We start from the raw sequence: 23,019 nt of genomic DNA, 5'->3' as shown, positions 1-23,019 counted from the left end.
GCTGGACATACAACGCCAATTTTCTGTAGCCATGTTCGCCATCCAAATTAGCTATGTAATTACTCGTTCCGCGCCCTAATTTAATTTGATGGCTGTTTCCCATGTGGGGTTGAGCTGCAGTCATGCGGTGAGGCAGACAGTGGACAACGCCTTCTGGTCAGCCAAAATCGATCCTCTAAAAGGCGCGACACGTTTTCCTTTTACAGTGACCCAGAGGAAAATCCGCAGAGAGATTTGTCTCCTAGATAAGTCCACAGGAGTAGTTTGGGACACTCAGAAGGAAAAAGCTTTGCGAATGCATCCTGCTAAAAGACAGATAGCCTGCCCGGACATACGATATTTCACATAGCGTGGAGGCGGTCGATACGTGTCAAAATGCCGACCTGGTGAATTTGAGTTCAGATTAAAATCGTCGATAAAAACAAAAAAGGCATGCGATATATGTGGGAGGTTATGTTACCGAATATTTAGGGAGTAAAGAGGGACTGTAATTGACTCGCCATCGGAGAGAAGTCTTTGTACAGCGTATGAAAGGTGCATCTTCCCTGCTATTTGTTTTCCTCTAGCGCCGTGCATTTTGGCGGTTCAATATCGAAATAATGGAATGAGCGGTATTCTAAACCAGGAATGTCGCATTCTCGATATATATATATATATATATATATATATATATATATATATATATATATATATATATATATATATATATATGTATATGTATATATGTGTGCGTGATATAGTGTGTGTTGTGTTTGTATGTGGTAAGAGACTTAAGCAGTTCATCTATAAAGAATTAGTCGGCTGATAGGTTCTTTCCTGACGTACAGCAATATATCCACCATGTTTCTTTCCTCTGTAGTTTTGACCAGGGTTCAACCTTTCCGGGTAAAGTTTGCACAGTTTGACCGTGCCAACGAAATGCCCAACGTATTTACAAGGGATAATGCCAATGACTTTATTTTATATCCCAAATTGGGAAATCACACATCCATATATGAAACATTGTTGTTAATGATTCAAATATTAGTTTACTAACACAGCATTAGTTACAATGAATGACTTTTGATATCAGTCCATAGTGACGTCAGCAACTTACCGAATATATAAAACTATCGCTTTGAAAGTGAGAACAGTCTTGTCGATTTCAATTTATAGGAATATCAATATTGTTAAAATAGTTAAAAATCTGATTGGCCATTGAAATTCGAGACTACGTAATTAGTCAATACAGTCGCACCTGTACAACTACCATTGGTCGATAAGTATCGATGGAGAGCGCTGATTGGTGGATTGCATATCCATAGTCTTACGCCCTCTTCCGACGCCACACGGCCTGAAAAAACAAAAGAGACATGAAACGTTGATAAAACTTTATATCTCGCTAATTTCAATTTCTTGTTACTGTAATTTGATAAATTGAGTATAATTTTGCGATATTCGTTGTAATTTGTCGGCAGATGGCTTGGGTTCAACGTTGAACGATACTCCTAGTTTGCAACGCATTTGATTTCATGGAAACAGAAAGCTCATCGGCAATTAAAGTAGAAAAAACTGTAAAACGCATGTATATATTCCAACGACTCTTACAAATACGAGATTCAACAGCGGACAACATTTCAAACTTTTTTTTAGCTTGTATGTTGGGGGCGCCGACTGAATGATCGATGCTAAGCAGTATCTCATTCACAGTTCTCGTCTCAGCGACGAGGCGCGCAGTCACGTGGTGTGAAGAGCCTCCTCGAACTCCGTTGAACCAAAAAACTAGGATAGGGCAATTTAAAGGTACGGCTGAAGCGGTCTAACTTGAGAGTGTACGGGCGATTTTAAAAATAGCACTTCGTGTCCCGATTACGCAATAACAAAAGCGAAATTGAATGCAGAGAACTAGAGAAATATAAGTTAATCATGGTTTATGTTTATATCTCTTGTCAATTTCACTTGGCAGCATCGTAGATACGTCACAACACCCTATTGGTCCTTAAAATTGGTATTTATAACGTCCAGCCAATAGCAAAACAGGATACGTTGCGACCCAATAGTTGTTTGATTTCCAGTTTTGTCTTAAATTTATCACTGGCTTACTGTTGCCAGATTTTCGGGACGTTATGCAGATTCGCATATCCATATTTTTGCCGTTTTCTGCGCAGAACTCGGCAGTTGTATCGTTTTCGCCATGACCGGACAAACAATAACAAACTGTAAACGTGACTCTGTATCCAAACAGAAAGGGACAAGAGCTTTACTAACTCTTGCATCATGGGTAAAATTGTCAAAAATCGCATTCCCTTAACGACAAAATAGACACAAGATTACATCGTTCAAATGACCGAAAAGTTGACTGTGTTCTGAAGCCACGTGACTTTCTTTTTCCAATGGCGGTCAGCCATTAATTTCACATTTTCAATATCAAGAAATCGATGAAAAGTACGAAAGCTTGAGTAGCAATAGTTGATACAGTTAAGCTAAGGTCGTTGAATTCCTACAATCTTGAATTCTGTAAAACCCCGCCGTCTCTGTCTTTTGCTATTTCAGGTGACGATATAATGTAGCAGACTATGTTCCTTCGCTCACCACTATATTTCTTTGCTTCTTTTTGAAAAGTTCCCGTGTGAATATTTGTTCCTTTTTGTGACAAAGTGTAACATTAACTATAATCTTTACAATAGGACAGTGATATCAAGAAATATGCAAACTGAATGACGAAACAAACAGCGTAGTTGACGGACAGAGCACTCGTGAGTCTGAAACAAGATGGTGGCCGAAGGGTCAAAGGTCAAGTGTCCAATGGGAATCACTTCACTTTTTTGTTCCCTCTCTGCCTCTCGCTACAGTTGCCCTTTTCCCTGTACAACGATGGCACACCTTTAAAAGTGGAATGGGAATTGGAGACAAACATTCCGACTCTCCGATTTTTACGATACTTTCCTGACCTACTGCATGTTTGGGCTCATTTTGAAGATTATGGAATAACGAAACCGTTTGCCGTCGTATTTTGTGCAAATCAAGTTAACACGGGGTTACAGAAATTCTTAATTTCAAACATCGGTAAATTTGTAGAAATCTGTTTCCGTAGGACAAGAATTTACATGGTAAGCCCGCGGATTTTTATTCTTGATATTGAAAGAGATTGGATAAAAGTTTCATTGATGAAAGTTTGAGCAAAAGTTTAAGTCTTTCAATATCGAGGTGTGAACTACCTTAAAAAATTAGAACCTACTTATCTGTGAATGTGGAGCAAAACTAGCTGTGACGACTTGTAAAATATTTCACATTAACTCGGTGAAAGATTTGCAACAGCGGACAAAATGGGATCACCCTTGATCGATTTCCCACTTTACAAACAAGTAAGCCAGCGATGGCGACGCTGTCAACCTCTGAGCCGGGAACTTCTTTGTAACTTCGATATTTTAAAGGGACGTAAGAGATTTCGATTGAAAATACAGATGAAAATATGAAGACAGTTGATCTGATAAAAGCCAGGTTGATTACACTACTGGAAGTCGTCTCCCTGCCATGATACCGGAGCATTGGAGTGCACTTACTGCCGCTTTAAATGTACAGATAGCTTTATCCGTAACCGCCATTACAGATTATGTGACAAAGAAGGAGAAATATTATTCATAAAAATGAGATTTTTGGGTAGATATATGGGTGAGTGTTCGATAGATGCTGTATACGCGATTACTTTGCAACTTGACAAATTCAGGTGAAATTGAGGCGGGAGATGAAGGAACTGAAATATGTTTCGTGTTACAGTGATACTTAAATGCATTTCAACAGTTGTGATCGCTTCCAGGGGAATTTTCTGCAAGTTGTGAATATTTGAGAAAAGTGAATCTAACTGACCGATTATTTGTATTCAGCTGATATTTGTTGGTCACTTTTCATCGCATTTCGGCCAGTATAGTTGAACCAATCAAAGTGCATTATTTGAAATGACTTTTTGCACTTGCAGGGAGGGGCAGAAATGCCACATTATTACAATTAATTAACATATGCAAATATATATTAATTAAATCAATTTGCTGATCATTTTATTTTGTGTTAGCCCAACAGAATTCGGATGGAATGTCTCTATCGTTTATGAGTGTAAGAAGAGACCTGACCGCGTGCTAATAAATAGAGGAGAGAGAGAGAGAGAGAGAGAGAGAGAGAGAGAGAGAGAGAGAGAGAGAGAGAGAGAGAGAGAGAGAGAGAGAGAGAGATTAACCGGAAAAGTGATGTTTTTTTGAAAGAACTGTGTACAAATAGTTGAACGAGAGTATGCTCTTAATATCAAGAGGCCCGACCTCGACATGTTGGCCACAATAACGTACTGCCAAAGTACTCCTTGTTTGGTCAGCTATTGTGTTCTGCATTGCGAGCGAATGAAGGTTAAGAGTGATTCGATCGGGTTATTATACTCCGCTGTTTTTTCCAAACCGCTTTTGGCGGAGATTGGACTCTCGAGTGGACGGTTTTGAGTTCTGAACCGGCGGACGTGTCGATCGAAGCGGGCAGCGTTGCTCGTACCAGTCGCCGCTCAGCACGCGTCTATTGACACACTCTCGCCTTTCAATCGAACACAACGGCTCGCCTACGTGATGCGCATGCAAGAACGTCACAAAATACACCCTTTGCGTAAGACTCGAAGTGGCGGGCTAATTTTAGTCTGTTTTGTTTGAACAAGGAAACAGGTATATTTGTGTTCAGAAAAACAGAATCCTCGTTGCTCATGTCAACATCATATAAGTATGTGTCGGCACGCGCCCTCGTGTCGTAATCTGCCATAATTTTGTTTTTTGACGGTATGCATATTTTAATGATCTGGGCGGAGGAACGCTACGTGCAAATAAAACGGTTGGAATCCGCGTTGTTTAACAGCTCGATGTTCCATCCGTCAGAGCTCGCCGAGCCTAACCCAGTCGTCACTTCCACCGATCGATAACTACGCGACCGAGTCAACTGTATTGAATGCCTATTGCCAAGGCAACACAGGTGATAAAACACGGCCCCCGACGTTTCTGAGTAAAGCAGTGTCGCAATTTATTCCCCCAACCTCAACCCTCAACCTCCTAAAACCACGTCTTAGCGACCGCCCCGTGCACCCTATTTCCAGAGCGTTGACGCACGAAGAGCGGTAGTACTTGTGGCGGTTTTTCAGAAGCGGTTCTAAAAAGCGACGTTTCAGCTCCTCAAAGACAAAAAGTGTCACGAAACTTGAACGGTACCCGCCAAAAACCGAAAGACTAAGTCTTCAACGTGTAATTATAGCATGCATTCAAGATTTCCTTTGCAGTTATCTCCCTTGTAAAAGAACACCGATAAAGGTTTAGAATACTACAATTCTCGATTGTTTGTCACGTTCCCCATAGTCGGTAACAATCTCCCTGTCATTTCGATATTTGCAATTTTAAAGCCTCGCAGCTATCGAATTTTAAAACCTAGTACTGTTAATAGACACATTTGTCCAAAATAATCCTCAAAGCTGTCCAAAATTTGGCGAACTAAATTTTGATTTCTAAAATCAGCAGGAGCCTCACCAGACTCAATCTCATAATACAGTTACAGTCCGGTGCGCCCCTACAGTTCGCAACGCCGTGCTAAATTGTTAGTTTTGTTTGTTTGGCATTTCCCCTTCGACAAACCTTTTCATGTCACAATATTCCCTTTAACGGTCCCTCGAAAGTTCACTAGCAGTTTTTTTGTGTTTTACACTTGAAGTGCGGCATGGGGGTCACTCGGTGTTTGGTTTGTAATAAGTGACCGCAAAGTAATGCTGTTAACACCGAGCGAGAACAAAGACACGTGTTCAAGTCGCTAAAGCCTGCGATCGTCTGCATAACGACAGCTGACCCCTTGTCCGTCAACTTGAACCATCCCTCGTCTGTCAACTTGAAGCTTTTCTTAGATAAAATGATGAGATCGCTAGCAATCTCAGACGCGATGATGTTTATATGATCATTTTATTTAAAGTGTGAAATACCATAGCAAGATCCAGATGTCTCGCTGAACACTCGAGTCTTTCACTTCCGGTAATCTTCCCACAAATATCACTTTTTGTCGTCCAGAAATTTTCTTGATAATAATAGGGATTATTTTGGGCGAACACTTTTTCCAAACGAATCGTGATTCAAAATTCACAAGAAGCAAAGTTCGTTGCAAACAATTCCCCGAGAACACACACACCTGATATTTTGGCGGGGGACTTGTTGTGGGCGGTCGTGTCAGTCCAAATGAAATTTTACCCTTCAAAGCTTTTTACACTTGATTTGGAAACATGTCCCGTGATTTGTCGAGGGAATACGTCAGCCTTCTTACTTCAAAATTGCTTCAGGAGCAATGACCTCCATTAAAGGCATTAGGCGAAGAGAGACTTTAACGGCCTTTTCCGAAACAAGATGGCAGTCGTCAGACGAATCTTGTCACATCTGTGCAATTGTGTGTGATTACCTTGAACTTCATCCTAACGAGAATTGTATGTCATGGATAGTGGTGTTTTAATTGCGATAGTGACTTTGAAAACGCAGTAACAAGATGACATTTCGATAGAAAATGACATTTGTGTTTGTAGCGCCCCTCTCCTTCAGAGTTAGTTCTGAAGAGTGAACGAAAATGGAGAATGAGTTGTCAGACGATATACTGAAGTCGATTTATCATCTTCAGCCCACAGAGCCTCCCAGGGTCCAAGATGGAATACTCATGTGAACGTGAACAGAAGAGACCCGACGAAGTTTCTTGTGAAATTTGGATTCGTGTTAATTTGAGCTTGGCATCATATTCACTCGCCATATCAGCCCTGCGGGACGCTACGTCGAAAAGACTTGCCAAAAGGCCTGCGCAAAATAGAAGGTATGTTATTTATGTCCACTGATCGATTCAGGGGGTTTGTGTCTTCGGGATAGTAGGGAAGAAATCCTTTATTATCGACTTGACAGGTGAAATTTATGTCTAGATCCCGGAGTAAATGACCGGTAATAATTCAAGAAGACGGTAGCCTGCTGGCCAATAGGAGCGGCGCGGACTGGTCTGTGTGTCCTTCCCGCTCAGTTGGGTCGCCTACATTCGATAACGTGAAGCTACGTGAATCTCACTGGTAAAGCTCCCATTCTCTAGCCGAGAAGCGGGGAAAAACTGCGCGACTTCTGGGCCCGCCCTTCTTTATTTCCAGACCTCACAGAAATTAAAGTTACCACTCTCTGACACCAGAGAGCTCTAAAGTGGTCGTGTCGTAGTTGTGGTTCGCTACGGTTCGAAAGTCGCTCTCACACGCCTGTCATAAATTCAAATTAAGGATAATATAAATGATATACTGTGCTTCCTACGACAACGCTTAGAGAATTATTATACCCGAACCAGGCAACTTTCCAAGGCATCGTCGCTTTTATTCGCTTCTCATAAGTCATTGTCAAGACAGTTCCAAGGAATTAAGTTATGATAACATCACTTTATCCCGTATATATATATATATATATATATATATATATATTATATATATATATATAATATATATGTGTGTGTGTGTGTGTGTGTGTGTGTGTGTGTGTGTGTGCATAAAGTTATATATCTATATATGCATAATATATTTGTATGCATGTATATACAACCACAAAGTCTAAACTGTATACAAAAGAGAGAGAGAGAGAGAGAGAGAGAGAGAGAGAGAGAGAGAGAGAGAGAGAGAGAGAGAGAGAGAGAGAGAGAGAGAACATTTAGAGACAGACTAGAGGTGTTGTTAGATTTGTCAAATATTTGAGATATTTTGTTCAACTATGGCTCGGCGTTTACCGTGGTGGAGTAACCGCTTTGATATCACGATTGATTCACAAACCACTCTGTCGGACTGCAAATTACAAGCCCCTCATAATGAATGGTATCGTTGTCTAATGAGGGTATGAGTAATTGGCCGCCTTATAGAAAACACAAACACTCATTAACGGCCCTGATTTGTTTGAATAAAATTGCAATGGGGTTCGCGGTGTCAGCGCGCTCTCTCACCTCGTATGTGATAGAGCGCCACAGGGCTGTGACGCCGCACACAACAGAGTACGGTGTGCTGCAGTCTGCTAGGCTAGCTCAGACAGAGCAGCGACAACAACGTCTCACCTTCAATTTTGTGTTCAAAAGGTACTTTTACATACATAGTGAACCCAAACCTAGCGTCAGAATCGGGTCAGCTCAGCCTCTAGCGTTTTTTAAGCAGCCATGATAATCACCCATCATATTTCGCCTCCCTATTTTTTGATCTATATTTCTAAATGCCTCCCCCAAGTCGTCTAACAGGCATTTTTCAGTACACAAATTTTCCAGTCACATTACCGAGGTACCAGATAAGAACGCTTGTCAGAATGTAGACAAAAGATAAACACGCATGATGTCTACATCGGCGTTTTCAGCTCCCCGTGCCCTTAACAGCAAACTATCTCCATTAACCAGACCGATAATAATTTTACTGCCGGTCACGATAAGAGATAGTTCCTGGGAACTGTACACTCGTTATGGCTCAACAAAATAATAACAGAACATACAATGTTTTATAAGTGCTTATGACTTACAAGGCGGCCATACAAAAATATGATTTGTGAAAGAAGTCAACACGACCTGAAGACTGATATTTAGGAAAATTGTTTGAAAAATAGTTTTACATATCAGTCTTGCGCTACCCAACTTGTTCTATTTGAAAATTGAACACATATTTGAAATGTGCACAAACACGGAAGACAATATCTGGTTGCAAATACTGTCTGCATTTCGGCCAAGGCAAGATGAAGTAAGAGTAGTCACAAACGTACACCGATGTTTTTTCTGTTGGTATTTTCTCTACTTAGATTCTGCAGTTGGAAATTTTAATCCCCGTTCGCTCACGTTAGCTTCTCGCCGGGGCAAACGCGAAGAATGAGTGAAAAATATAGACGATAAAATTAAATGCAGACGATACATTTTGGGGCGCGAAGAGCAGCGAGTAGAACTCCAAGCAACAAATAATGGCGTCCCCGATGTCATATCATGAAAATCTCTGCTTTTAGTCGGAACTTATCTTTTTATCTTCCGTGTCTTATCCAAATGTGGCTAAAATTGTTTAAGGATTTTAGAGTGACGTGGAACTGCCGTATCGATGGTTTTTATCTGGCGTGTGGCTTTCACGACCGAAGTGAAAAATTTAATCCTATCAGAAGGAATTTTCCATCTGATTCAGCGTTCGTAGAGTTTAACGTAACTCTTTTACGAGCTAGCTATGGTGTGTCTGGAGCTAACATAATTATGAACAATCAAGAATCTAATTCGTTATAGTCAAGTAAATCACAAGAATGACGTAGACAAGTTACAGGCGGGAAATATAACTAGGGTTTTTCTTCAGAAAACAAACTTGTTGCTCCAGCCGTTTTATTCGAAACAGTCTCAAAGCCAAAGTCCGACACAACCTACACCCGTATCAGTTAAGGAGATGATCACCAAAATCATACAATTTTTCACAGCTGACGGATGGAAAGTTCTCGCGTTTTTGATAGCGTGACTTGGAGGAACCGTGTGGTTGGAATAATGAAACATATTTTGCTCGTCTTTAATTTTCACCGATGCCTCGCGTGAATGGGGAAAGTGGTTCAATTTATTTGAGACTGGCAGATTTATGGGATTCAAAGCGAGGCAACTGTCGAGATTCGACTGCTTGATTTATTGCCGATATTGTTGTAAAATACGCTTGAAAGCGTCTTCGGCTGTGTGTTCCAATTTTTCCCTGACACTGAAGGGCAGTATCTGGTCGGTTTTCGTTCTAGCATGATTGCATTCATGTTTTCTCTGCGGGTACAGAATCGCCCGGTATTCTTGGTCCACGTCCATGAACAACACAGACTCAATCACAATACCTCCTGTATTTTGATAATACTTTGTACGGTCAAAGCAACCCATTCCCGCCAAAGCTTTAAAGCACATTTTGTCGGAAGATCAGCAATTTTGCTCAATAACAGAAATTCTTTTCAGACTAACTAACTTTATGCAATAAGGTGTAGACTTCCTGTCCAAAATTTAGTTAAATAGGCAAATAAAATCACGGGGAAAGATAATTTTTCATCGATCAATATCGCGAGGCGGTTGATGCATGAAAATTGAACAGACCAAAACAGACTACATGGCATATCCATATCATAAACAGTTAGCTATTACTTCCTTGAACTCACCATCAATCTCACCGTGAACCTTGCTCTGAATTACTCGTTGAAAGCTCGACAGAGTTACTTCGAAGCTACACTCTCTTTCTGTACAAGGCCTTCGTTCTCGTCTTTTCTCATTCTCGACGAGATCAGTCTTCTTTTCTGCCTTTGCCAAAACGTCTTATTAGTGATAGATTTCACTACACGTCCAATTATGTGCAATGTTTTTGCAGAATTAAGAAGTGGTGTATGGCCAATATTAATATTTTAAGAAGCTTTTCAGGTTTGAAAGGAAGTTTACAACGTCTTTTTTGAAAGTTTTAAAGCATATAAGACTATTCGTTTATAAAAATTTTGAGAAATATCATCCTTTCAGATAAAAGTCGAAGAAATACTAGTAAATCAGGCTGTAGTCATGAAATATCTTACCCAGAAACAATACCCATCGCACACAAATTAGAATTGGGACTCGAAAACGGTAAAAGCATATTCGATTAAAAAGTAATGAGGCAAATTAGCTCATCAACGTTGAGTTGTTTTAGGCGCCGCTGGAGTTGTCGCGATTTATACAGGATGATGTGAAAATTCCCCTTTGCATTTTGAGTAAAGCTAGCTCGGTGCGGTGAATAGATAGCGTTGCCTGCGCAGCCTATCGGTTTAGCGCGATTACTCCCCGATGAATCGTCGGCTATTAACCCGGCCCTGTATCCGATACCTTCGACGATGGGTCTCGAGGACTCTGCCTAGAGGTAGCAAAAATTATGTGAATCTCAAAGGGGCGAACTACATCAACGTTTTTAAGAGGGGAACTTTTACAACGATTTCATAGCAAGTCTGCAAACGATACTAGCAGACGTTCTCCTACTGTCAGAAAAGGGCGCCAACAGCGCAAATTCGGAACACGCGGATATGACACTGACCGTGCGCTCACTTTGCAAACAAAAGGGCGACATGTTCCATTTTGTCACATTTTTGCGTACAGTTTGGAGAATTTTGAATTTTAAAACAGTGTATTGCCACTTTTCGTAATTAATTGGGAAGTAGAGCGTAAAAACCACTATGAACTCAAAATGATTGATGCGTCGTTGTTCTTCACGACAGACGCGGATCTTGTCTTTTTCAATTATTTACACCGGTCGTAGCACTCATCTTGTTATTATATTTTCTCACATCTTTGATAAGCCGTACTTTCAAAATACAAAAATATGGGATAAAGGAGCGAGCACGCTGGCATGGGTATACACAGCGTCCAAGTACCAACGAAAGTAAGATCTGTATGTTTTTTAACCGAACGAAGAATAAAGTATGCAAATCTATATTGAAAGGTGAAGATTTGAAGAATGTCGTTAGCAAATTTCATCTTTGCATGAATCCATCCAGAGGTGAGAATATTCCATGCCTTGCTTGGGCTGTACTTTGGTCGGCCGAAACACTACATGGCCAACTCTTGTTCTGTGCTGTGCGGGTTGGGAGTCGCTGTATAAGAGGCAACCTGATTGGGCGAGAGGATGATCACGTGACCTTTGTCAGAGTGGGAGTCGGCGACAATGTCAAGACTTGTGCATTGAGCGGGGGACTGGGAGAAGACAAATGATAAGCTCTGAGTTAAAATGCAAAGAGAAGTTTACGAGAATAGCCAGGTCTACGGGGACTACAACAACCGCTCGGACTATGGCTCCAGCACCGCTACAAACACCAATAACGTATATTACTGTACCAGCGGCCCCGACTTCGACGTTGACCCGAGCGTGAGTGTCGGAAACGCCGCACTTGACAATGGAGCAGGGTCTTTCGCGATGGACTCGTCAAGGACAGGGGTCGACGGCGATCCTTTCCAGAGTTACAGCAAAGCAAACGACAGAGTAGCTGCGAATTATCCTATATACTCGTGGATGACAGATAATAAACACAACTACAACCCCAAAGGAAATGTAGGTAAGTATTTCCCTTTGGTTAGTTTCGTTGACCCCAACATCGTTAATTTTGATAGTTTTGTAAACATTCATCTTCAAACTCTCCTTCCTTATCAGAAGGAGAATGCGATATCTGATAATTCAAAACAATAAGTCCCCCTTAAAACATCAAGAAATACTGGGAGCAAACAGCAGGCTTGAATTTTTGACATACACAACTTGCGCGCCGTTAAGATTATTGTCACTTTTTGTCGTCTGTTCGGAGATGTAGCGTAGTGGCACAGTGAACTACGTCAGCGCGCGAGTAGTTTTCTGCGCAGTGACTGACAGTCGTATCGCTATAACAACAATTCGATCAGTGTGTAATTTCATCAGCATCTATTGATGTCCTTCTCTCAAATGTTTCAAATAATTTTGGACGCCAGTAGATTTGAAATGTCGGTCGTGTCTATCCATATCACAGAAAAAAAGCTATATTTTCTCACTCAGCTGCAACAACGTCGTCTTGCTCAGCAGCACAAAAGATTGCAGGCTCATAAAGTTGCTTTGACAGCCAGCAACACTTTCCAAATATGAATTAGAGAAATCTTAATCTCTTTAGCGTTGTAATGTCGACGATATGGTGTTTGAACTGAATGAGTCTATCATAGGTAGGAAAAATCAAAGATAATTAGTGGCCGATTCAAATGTGATACTTTATGAAGAAGCAAAAAACTCTCATATAGATCGTATTCGACCACAAACAATCTGTGTAGCATATCTTTGGGGTCGCGCGTTTTACAGACGTCGAAAAATGTTCAGAATCTGTTTGTTAAATAGAAAATATGGAGACGATTAGATACGACATTTTCTTGCCAGGCTGTAATTTGCCCTGCTCCCTGTATAAGAAACAAAGCTTTAGAACTCAGTGGTGATATCAAATTTGTTATTCTTAAGAAAAATGTACCGTGTTGAATGCACTACAACGTGTCCACCATTTCTTTTGGTGACCTTTGACCGCCTCTAATGATTGCAAGTGGTATCCGATTGTCTACGGCGAACAATAACTAAAAGCTTGTGTGGGAAGACCCATTAATACTGCTCACAATTCGCCCAGACGACAAATTTAAACGTTCTGACATTTTCTCAGAAAGCTGGATAAATCGATGTGTTTTCAAAGTGTTCGCATCTTAACGAAGAAAGCCCGGGCAAAGTTCAGTGATTCGAATAAAATGTCCCACGGGGTCGCGTTCGTTAGAGCGACATATATCACAACACGTAGTGTAGTGTTTCTTGTCACGTGGCTTCCATATGATATCACATCAAGTAGAAATTCACAAAGGGTTAAATTTTCGTTATGTAGTCAGAAGCAACGCGCTAATATAACATCTCGAAATCTTGTGAGGGTTTGGTACTGATTTCCTTCTTGTGGATTTATAAATGAACAATGTTCGAAGATCAAGTTTCTCTCGACAGTTTGACTCATTTTGACTTAAAAAGTGATACACTTTCTAGAACTTCAGGCGTAATTTAACTTCACTATTTTTAGTTTTTTGTCGTTTTTTTTGCAATCTGCTTCCTCTTGTTAACTACTTTGGTTAAAAATAATCCAATTTTGTTGTCCACAACCCGGTTTCCCACAATTGCATAGCACCAAAATATTTTGAATACGTCGGCAGTTCAATCGAGTGGGAAAATGTGTACGTGTGTAGTCTGACGCTCAAGATTGTTCAAATAATTTTCATAATGATTTATGCATTTATTACGTCTTGCTGACACTTTCGTCTCAGTTTTACGCTCTTGTAGAGTTCTTTAAGAGACGACAGCTGCAGTTTTGATGTTTTGTTCAACTTCTCCCGGAAGAATTTTGGCGCACAAACTATTAGCCGGTCAACACAATACATTTGTTCAGTTAGGCTATAATATCATTCAGCGATCAAGTCTGGAAAAAAATCTCATTTGTAAGAATAATATTGAATTGTATTGAATGCAGGCACAGACACACTTGGCAAGTTGAACACTAGGTATTTCGATATTTTTTGGAAGTTGACAAGAAAGTGAACAAAGGTAATGGAAATATCTTTTAAAGTTACAGATAATAGAGCTCCTGTCCATGATTGTGAAAACTTTACCCAAGATATAGATTGCCAAGACTCTAAAGCTACCTAATATCACGCTGATGGATATATTTGAGGCTTAACTGACCAGGGAGATCACTTTGACATTGTTGCTAGTTATTGAAGATTTGTTCAGAATGAAAAAAATAATGTTTTCCTCTTATTCTTCACCACAGGACAAGGCTTTCAACACAAATCGTCGTCTGTCAGTTCAAGTAAAACAGCATCTCACAACCCCAAGAGAATGAGGTCAAATTTCAGTACTGCTCAGCTGGTAGAGCTTGAAAAGGAATTCCGCTTCAACAGATATCTGCAGAAGTCGCGCCGCGAGGAACTGTCGGTCGTTCTGAACCTCACTGAACGACAAGTTAAAGTGTGGTTTCAAAACCGTCGCATGAAATTCAAGAAGGAAGTGAGGGAGCGGGGTCTGCCGGGAAAATTATACAAATACCATGATGCGGAGAGCTCACCAGATTACCAAAAAGATGGCGTTACAGACCATGGTGTTGTTGAGCAAGGTGACACAGCGCATGCTCCTCCGGATGACAAGGTAGTGATGCCCCAAAATTACTGCTATAGCGACAAGATCTCTCAGGGTTGCTATGGAAACAACGCTGAGGATTTGGGTTTCAAGAACCGGGGACACCAGCAGGTTGGACTCAATTTGACAGAGTTATGAGATGTGTGTCACGTGATTTTTTGGATCAAGAAATTTCCGAAAATTCCGTTTCGTTTTCTCAAAAAAAGGTAGTGGTTAATGTCTCGAAAAAATGGTCTACCTCAATCGCCCTGCGACTCGTACACCCATCGAGAAAAAAAATGTCACAGTTTCAGCTCCAGCTGAGAAGCAGACGAACACATCTCCGGGAAATCTGGCGCCATGGTTCATTTCCGGATCTTCTCTTTCCCTTTATGGACAACTTCTCGCCTTTATTGGTACACTGAATCACAGAAACGTCAAAATTAAAGTTGTATACCAGAAACCTGACGATCGCAGACAGGGTTTGTTTTCAAGAGTGAACTATTTTCTATAAAGAAATAATCACATGATACATTGTATCCTTGAGATAAATTTTCTCAATAATTTCTTTAGAGTTTGTGACAGATTTATTGATCACATATATTGATAGATGTATTTCGTACTTCAAAAGAACACTTTAATCATTAAAAGATTTCGAAGAATATTTAATACAGTGACGATCACTTTTGTAGTGTACACGTGTTTACGGTATTTGCAGAACGTTACTGTAAAATATTTCAATTTTATTTCCTTTTTTGTGAATTTTTGTGTTTTTTTCATTACAGAAAATAAACCGTTTTCGTCCCAGTGTAATTTTTTGGCAGTTGTTTTGTAATATTCAAAACATTTTGCGCGCGTACTGTATTTTCTCCCTAAAAGACATAATTTCAGGACACGCGCGACAGCCCCGCTATCTTACGAGCATCAATCTATGTATCTCTGCTGAGATGCACTTTCAGGGAATTACCTGTGCAAATACACCGTTTGCCGATTGTTGATCAGATAAAAAATATCTACGAGAAAAAGGAATTGTTCAATATATGCTAGCAGTGGCCATAAATCACCTCCTGACGACGTTGCGTTGTCACGTGGTGCAGTTGTCATGGCCGTCGCTACGAGAGAAAGTTAATGGTTCACCGTCATCGCGACTTGTACTTTACGTTTCGTGTTGCTACCTTGTTCATCCCTTGTAACTGACAGGGCCACTTGGGCCAGATTTTCATCCCTTGTAACTGACAGGGCCACTTAGGCCAGATAAAAAAAGTATTTCAGTTAACATGCCTCCGAAAATTAGAGAAAGTAGGTCGGAGGATTTTTTATATATTTTTATTTTTGTTGGCTGAGACGCACAAAATACACAAAAACATTTTTGAAAATGCGAACAAAATGCCTAGGATCGACTGTTTTTTCTAGGGCAGGTAGGGCTACCGGAAATATATTATTTATTTGGCTTTAAGATCAACATTTTTTTCTAAATTTTATTAAAATTGTATCAATCCTGCTTAACTATCTTAACGAGATTTCTGTTAGCCCGTTCTTGAAATGGTAGTGAAGCACTTTACCAATATATCGTCTTCTAATTATCAGTTTTGGGCGCCCTACCACTCTTTTGGTGTCGTCACAACTACCCAACACCTGCCCGTCTGTTCACCTTTGTCTTTATATGTCTGACTGTTCGTCTGTTTCATTCTTTCTGTACCGACATAGAATGTCACGTGCACGTCTTCGGGCACATGGTAGTTGAACCGCTATCTCTGAGATGAAAGCTAACAATCTCAACCCTTTGAACACCGAAGTCAATTTTTGCCAAAAGTTTCATAAAAAACTGTAGCCAATGAAATTTGATGAACATTTGGTCCAAAATTACCCCTAAAATACAGGAAAATTCATAATTATTGGTAACAGGTTGCACTAAAATTATAGTGGGAAAATTACAGCACTCAAAGGGTTAAAAATTCAATAATAGATAGTCGAGGTATGCTAGTTCAGTCACTTGACAGTGACCACGAATTAAAGGCATCTCTATCTTATAGACAAGTGAACAGATTAATAGATGGAAAGAAATGTACAAATAGATAGATAGATGGATGGATAGATTGATAGATGGACGGATGGATGGATGGACGGATGGATGGATGGATGGATGGACGGATGGATAGACGGATGGATAGACGGATGGATGAATGGATGGATGGATGGAATGACGGATGGATGGATGGATGGATGGATGGATGGATGGATGGATGGATGGATGGATGGATGGACGGATGATGGATGGATGGATGGATGGATGGATGGATGGATGGATGGATGGATGGACGGATTGATGGATGGATGGATGGATGGATGGACGGATGAGTGAATGGATGGATGGATACATGGATGGATGGATGGATGGATGGATGGATGGATGGATGGATAGACGGATGGATGGATGGATGGACGGATGAGTGAATGGATGGATGGATGGATGGATGGATGGATGGATGGATGGATGGATGGATGGATGGACGGATGGATGGATGGATGGACGGATGAGTGAATGAATGGATGGATGGATGGATGGATGGATGGATGGACGGACGGATTGATGGATGGATGGATGGATGGATGAGTGAATGGATGGATGGATGGATGGATAGATGGACGGATGGATGGACGGATGAGTGAATGGATGGATCAATGGATGGATGGATGGATGGATGGATGGATGGATAGTTGGATGGATACATGGATGGATGGATGGATGGATGGGTGGATGGATGGATGGACGGATGAGTGAATGGATGGATGGATGGATGGATGGATGGATGGATACATGGATGGATGGATGGATGGATGGATGGATGGATGGATGGACGGACGGATTGATGGATGGATGGATGGATGGATGAGTGAATGGATGGATGGATGGATGGATAGATGGACGGATGGATGGACGGATGAGTGAATGGATGGATCAATGGATGGATGGATGGATGGATGGATGGATGGATGGATGGATGGATACATGGATGGATGGATGGATGGATGGGTGGATGGATGGATGGACGGATGAGTGAATGGCTGGATGGATGGATGGCTGGATGGATGGAGAATGAATGGATTAATTAATGAAAAGAACTTTAAAAACTGCTGCTCCTTCTAGACTTAGTTGAAAATTGTAATTTTCTCTGTAGTGATATATATCAAGTGGTAGATATATCGATTATAGCGAAATAGGCTGAAAATGATCTCAGAAAGACGAACTGTGTGTTTTTTTCCTGATACCTGTGACATGCCAAGGAGGTTGCTCAATTTGTCCAACCTAGACAAAATGTTCTTATTATGACCCCAAAACGCAGGTATATTCAGGTAATTCACAGATCTCCCATTTGTAACTTTTCTGCAATCTCCGACTCTTGTGTATCGATGTTTCTGCAGTTTAATCTATCATTTCACTTCCAAAAGTGGATTTTATCACTAATTGGGGCTCATTTTTAAAACTCACTGAGTATTTAAAGTGTTCACCAGCATATCTGTGAAAATCGAAAATTTAATTTCCCCATACAGATTTAACAAAGGGGTGGTGGCCATTTTGAATTTCAAGTGTCGATAAATATATTGCAGTGTGTAATCTGCTCCTCTGGTAATTTGCACAGTGACCCCTGATTTGTATTCTTGACTTCTACAGGGGATGATTAAAAGTTTTCTTATGGAAGTTTCAGGAAAAAAGTTTCTTTTAATTTCGATGTGCATAGTATCTTAAGGTAGTATACGCGTCAAAAGTATAAGACTTAGACTTTTGCTCAAACTTTCTTCAATGAAACTTTTGACCATTCTGTCACGAAATCAAGAATAAAAATCAGGGGTCATCGTGCAATTTTGGTACAAGTCTTAGAAATTGTTTGACATTTATACCGATATTTGAAATTCAAAATGGCCGCCATCCATGTGTTGATTCCATGGGGACAATAACTTTTTCGAAAAATTAGAAAAATTAAGGTTGTGAATATTTTGGGAAACTCGAAGGGCTTAAAAAACGCCTCCACACGAGGTAGAGCACAAAAGTATTGAAACAAATTTGAAAGTCTGAATGTCTGTGTGCGAGGTACATTCTGCCTTAAAGAAGGTAGAAGCCCAGAAGACAAAGCAAGTAAACACAAAGAATGACAAAACAACACAATTTCAGCCAATATGAACTACATCCGGGAAGGTTGACATCATAAAGGTCTGATCTGCGCGACAGTTTCAACAACGAATGGAGCGAACGCTGCGCGGTTGTCCTGGAAACGGCGCTTGAGGGGCTCTTCAGAAGCACCATGGTGACGAAAAGAAATATTTGTCGTTTACGGAACGTTTAGAGTTGTCCTGGTGTCTCCATGCTACAAAGACAGCGTTGTGTGTTTCTGGTTTTGATGGACTTTAGGAAATATATTCGGTGATTCAACTCTCGCCGACGAGCATGTGCGTATATAATGAGTTAGAAAGAATAATATCTTGAACACGTGTTCTTCTCCTGTCAAACTTCTCTTGAAATACACAGTATTACTCCTACCGGCACGACACTTTGTATTGAATTTGTAGAGATATCGTTGGCGAATGCAAGTCCGAATTAAACTTGAGTCTTTTACAAAACATTTGACACATACGGACAGTGTTTGGAAGTTGAGCTATCAGTGTGATTTTGCAAGTAGAACAAGAATCTATCAATTACTAAATGAATGAAAAATGTTAGAAAATTCACAAAAGGTCATAGCGGACGGGGTTTTAATGTGGAACTCAAATTCATCATACAAACCAGTTTCATGCTGCTTACAATGTGTTCGATGCTTACGAGTAAGTCCTGAATAAACTTCTAGCAGTCGCAAAGAGTGTTGGGAGTGGATCCCTATAGATCAATGAATAATTCCCCTGTTTCGCTCTGTATGATGGAGCGAAATTTCTCACGTGTAAACTCGAAAAGGCCAATATCATCTCATGTGTAAACTCGAAAAGGCCAATATTATCTCATGTGTAAACTCGAAAAGGCCAATATTATCTCCTTGACAGAAAAAGACGGTCTCGAACCATCTTGATTGACCTCAAACATCGAAGTAAATGAATCGTGAACTTTACTAAGCTTTCTCACAGAACCCACAAAAATTAAAATATTTGATTTCTTTATAACAGATAAACACACCTCATGTGTGATACTTCCAGACTTTCAAAATCTCTTAACTTATTTTATCAGTTATACAATCAAAAAATACGTAAACACAGGGTTTTCTGTGCTTCTGATGCCAACAAAGACAGACAAATTATTATAAAAAAATGAAATGCTATTGGAAATAATCGTGTTATAGGTTTCCACAGGACACATAAATTTGCCGCGTAACGTAGGCATTCTCGTTCAAGTCTAGATTTGGCAGGCTGTCCGTCGGGGCGTGTATCTTTCTGTCTGTGTGTCTTTCTTTTAGTCTGTTTCTGTCTGTCTGTCTTTCTTTTAGTCTGTCTCTGTCTTTATTTAAGTGTATCTCGTCCACGTGTCTTTGGTGCAAAGTTTTTGATAATCCCGCTCTTGCTAATCCTGGGTGGACTGAGTAATCTGTCCGCCTGCTCGTCGTCTGAGCGTGGCAGTTTTCATCCCTAGTAACAAAAACTCTTATTCCTCTGCCCCATTCGACAAAAATAGAAAATGTTATCAAAGGGAGAGGAAATTCGAACCCACATGTCATGTTTGAGCTATCACACCACTGGGCGGTGCGGTTTTCCATGCTTCGGGCTTTATCGTTCGATAACCCACTCATCTATGACCTTTGACTCTTCGCTTCGAAAATTTCTACTCCCGTCCTGGCTTTCATCCTAATGGGTCAATGTCTTTCTGGATAATCCACACAAGAGCCGAGACAAGTTTTGCCATTTTGCGTCTAGTTGTAGCGGTTCTTTATGTGGGAACACCATTAGCCGAAGCAATCTTGCAAAAGCTATTGAAATGTTGTAACCGACAAAATGTTGCACGTTGACAGGCGCCTAAACTTTGATGTGGTCGAGTTGTCCAACGCCATCTTGGATTTGATGGATACGTTCTTGTAGACATACGTCTGCTGGTGATCCCCAGATTATCCAAGGATTATTAAAGTAATTAGTAGGAATTTTAATAGGATTGCTCGTTTGTTCCACTCGGGCTTTCCCGAGGGTAGTGAGTACGTGCAAGACAAACTCAAACTAAAGCCTGTAGTCGATTTTTTTCACGGTGGCTCGATTTCTGGAATTGAGGGAATTTAGCCGATATGCAGCACCAATCAAATCAGTGCAACCGATAAATTATTGACAAGCTTCGATAAATCAAGATTCTTGAGGAAATCCGTCGATAGGTTTCTGCACAATTGACAAAACCACGTCTTTCAAACGTGTTCTGGTCCAGAGTTTCCCCGTCTGTCGAGCAGGCAGTCTTGACTCAGAGATACATTTTGCTCAAGTTAACGTCAGTTTTTTGTAAAATTTTGGGAACTAAAGCTCCAGCAGCCATCATTTGAAGTATTTTTAGTAATTTTGTCTGCTTGTATAATAGAAAAAAATTATTTCACTCTCAAAATTATGTCGAAGTGCCGGGACTTTAGGTTGTTTGCACTGTCTGTATGTGTGTCCAATATTATCGTTGAAAATTGAACGTCAGTCACTAGCTGCCTAAGATTCATTTGCCGTTCATGACAATATGTACACATTATATTGTGTTCGATAAGCAAATACTTTTTATGTCAGCATAGTTTCAGGAGAAGACAATTAAATGTCCTTGTTATACATAAGAAAAATCATCCAAATGTTTTCAAATAGTAGGTGATGTACACGTAATACACAACAGAGTACAAAGAGGGATTGTAATATAAATTTCTTAATTTTGCGCGCGCACGTTTTTCGACCTCGCCCACACTGTGAAAATTGCGACATTTTCTGACAGAATCGAAGGGGGGTTTCCACTGCCACACCACAAGGCGTGCGACCGCTTTCATCGATCTTTAGCTGGAAAAACATGTTTGATACAAATATGATTTATTCAGCCTGTACCCGAAAGGCGATGAAACCAGAATAAAGTCTACTAGCCGTAACAATATCTCGCAAGAGGTTGAGAAAAGTGAGGGAAAGTGACAAACGACAGTAAAGAACTTTTCTCGCAAATTGGATTGGTCTATAAACTGAACTTTCTTTGTTTAAGAGCCCAGGGTAACTCTAAACGTCTACAATTATATGGAAGATCAGCATAATATAGTTGATCCTTTTGTCCCTGAAAAAAATGTCATGAGCAAAATTTCTGTTTGGCACATTACGATAATTTTTAAGAAAAAAGTCATCGTACGCAGCCACAGCTGCACTTTCATTTTTGGCAATTCGCCAAATGAGGCCAAGTGGAAAGTGTAACCATTTCGACGTAAAGGTGCGAAATGACTAATTAGTCAGAGGTGAAAGTTCAGAAAATTTGGCAAATCGAACAATGACCAAAAGATAGCTAGAAAGTTTCTTTTCTCCTACCCTGCTGAAGATCACTGGGTTTGTGTAAGGGTCAAAGGTCGAGACCATATTCATCGATCAAAATGGCGAAGCGGTGTCACGAGAGTGACAGTGCCTTTCTTCGCGATGTTCGTTAGTATTCCGCCCGCGCTCGCAGAGAAGCAAATTCTCTATCTTTCCTGCCACTCCTCGTCATATCTCTCACTTCTTCCGACAATGCCTATTGAAGTGAGAGCCCGTCGATCAATATCGGTGATCCGTCATTTTTGACACGGTGTCCTCGCCTGGATCTGCCCCAATTATTGCATCTCAATTTGGGTACCAGCCACATTCGGTCGCCAACTTGAGAAATTTACAAACTTATAAATAACAAAGTTGACCTTTCAGTGTACTTACTGTGTGTTTTAAAATCATCGGTGAGAGGGTCGCTGAATTTTAATCAGGCAATCAGTTCAAACAATTCATCTTGTCAATATTTGTCGTTTCAATCGAAAAATTTGTCGCGGCAGGTATTGAGAACTTAATCGAATCAAAATGGCGCGCTTTTCCAAACATCAACACATACTGTCGTCAACTCAGAAAAAGTACCATCTATCATCAGAGTTTCGGTACCAGCCGTCACTTCGAAGTGTTCTTTGCCGCTTTGTTTACATTTCAAAAACGAAAAACTGAAGAGAAATAAATTTCCAGTGATAAAATGTCGAGGCGGGAAAATTTGTGAGAGCTGTCAACCATGTGTGTGGTGAACGAATATTGAAGACAATTTCAACAGCAATGATTTTCTCGTTCATCAAGGGTCTACTGTTTCGCATTAGAAGTTCAGGGTGTACGTCCCCAACGTTTTGCAAACTAGTCGTCTACTGCATTCATGTACGTAGGTGCTTATATTTATC

General features: G+C 40.4%; 2 protein-coding genes across 8 annotated transcripts in view; both read left to right on the top strand.

Annotated features, from left to right (window-relative positions):
- The window catches only part of LOC139124055 (homeobox protein Hox-A1-like), a 108,840-nt gene that overhangs the window by 49,730 nt on the left and 36,091 nt on the right, over positions 1-23,019 (top strand). For 5 of the 7 annotated variants that reach the window (XM_070690179.1, XM_070690183.1, XM_070690182.1 and 2 more), the window contains one exon: positions 6,646-6,831. The exons of the other annotated variants lie outside the window; for them this stretch is intronic. The gene's annotated coding sequence lies outside the window, so the exon portion shown is untranslated. The remainder of the gene's footprint in view (positions 1-6,645; positions 6,832-23,019) is intronic. 7 annotated transcript variants of the gene reach the window in all.
- LOC139124047 (homeobox protein mab-5-like) lies at positions 11,649-15,472 on the top strand. The gene is made up of 2 exons (XM_070690175.1): positions 11,649-12,065; positions 14,316-15,472. Exons 1-2 carry the CDS (start codon positions 11,741-11,743, stop codon positions 14,816-14,818), a joined length of 828 nt encoding a protein of 275 aa, XP_070546276.1. The 5' UTR covers positions 11,649-11,740; the 3' UTR covers positions 14,819-15,472.

This window comes from Ptychodera flava, assembly GCF_041260155.1.
Source record: "Ptychodera flava strain L36383 chromosome 23 unlocalized genomic scaffold, AS_Pfla_20210202 Scaffold_23__1_contigs__length_28996876_pilon, whole genome shotgun sequence".
Lineage (NCBI taxonomy): Eukaryota > Metazoa > Hemichordata > Enteropneusta > Ptychoderidae > Ptychodera > Ptychodera flava.
The sequence above is the reverse complement of the archived record's forward strand: the minus strand, read 5'-3'. Positions and strand labels throughout refer to the sequence as shown.

Coding starts and splice junctions, on each gene's coding strand:
- LOC139124047 (XM_070690175.1), top strand. CDS start 11,741: ATGCAAAGAGAAGTTTACGAGAATAGCCAGGTCTACGGGGACTACAAC. Junction 12,066..14,315: donor CAACCCCAAAGGAAATGTAG/GTAAGTATTTCC, acceptor TCTTCACCACAG/GACAAGGCTTTCAACACAAA.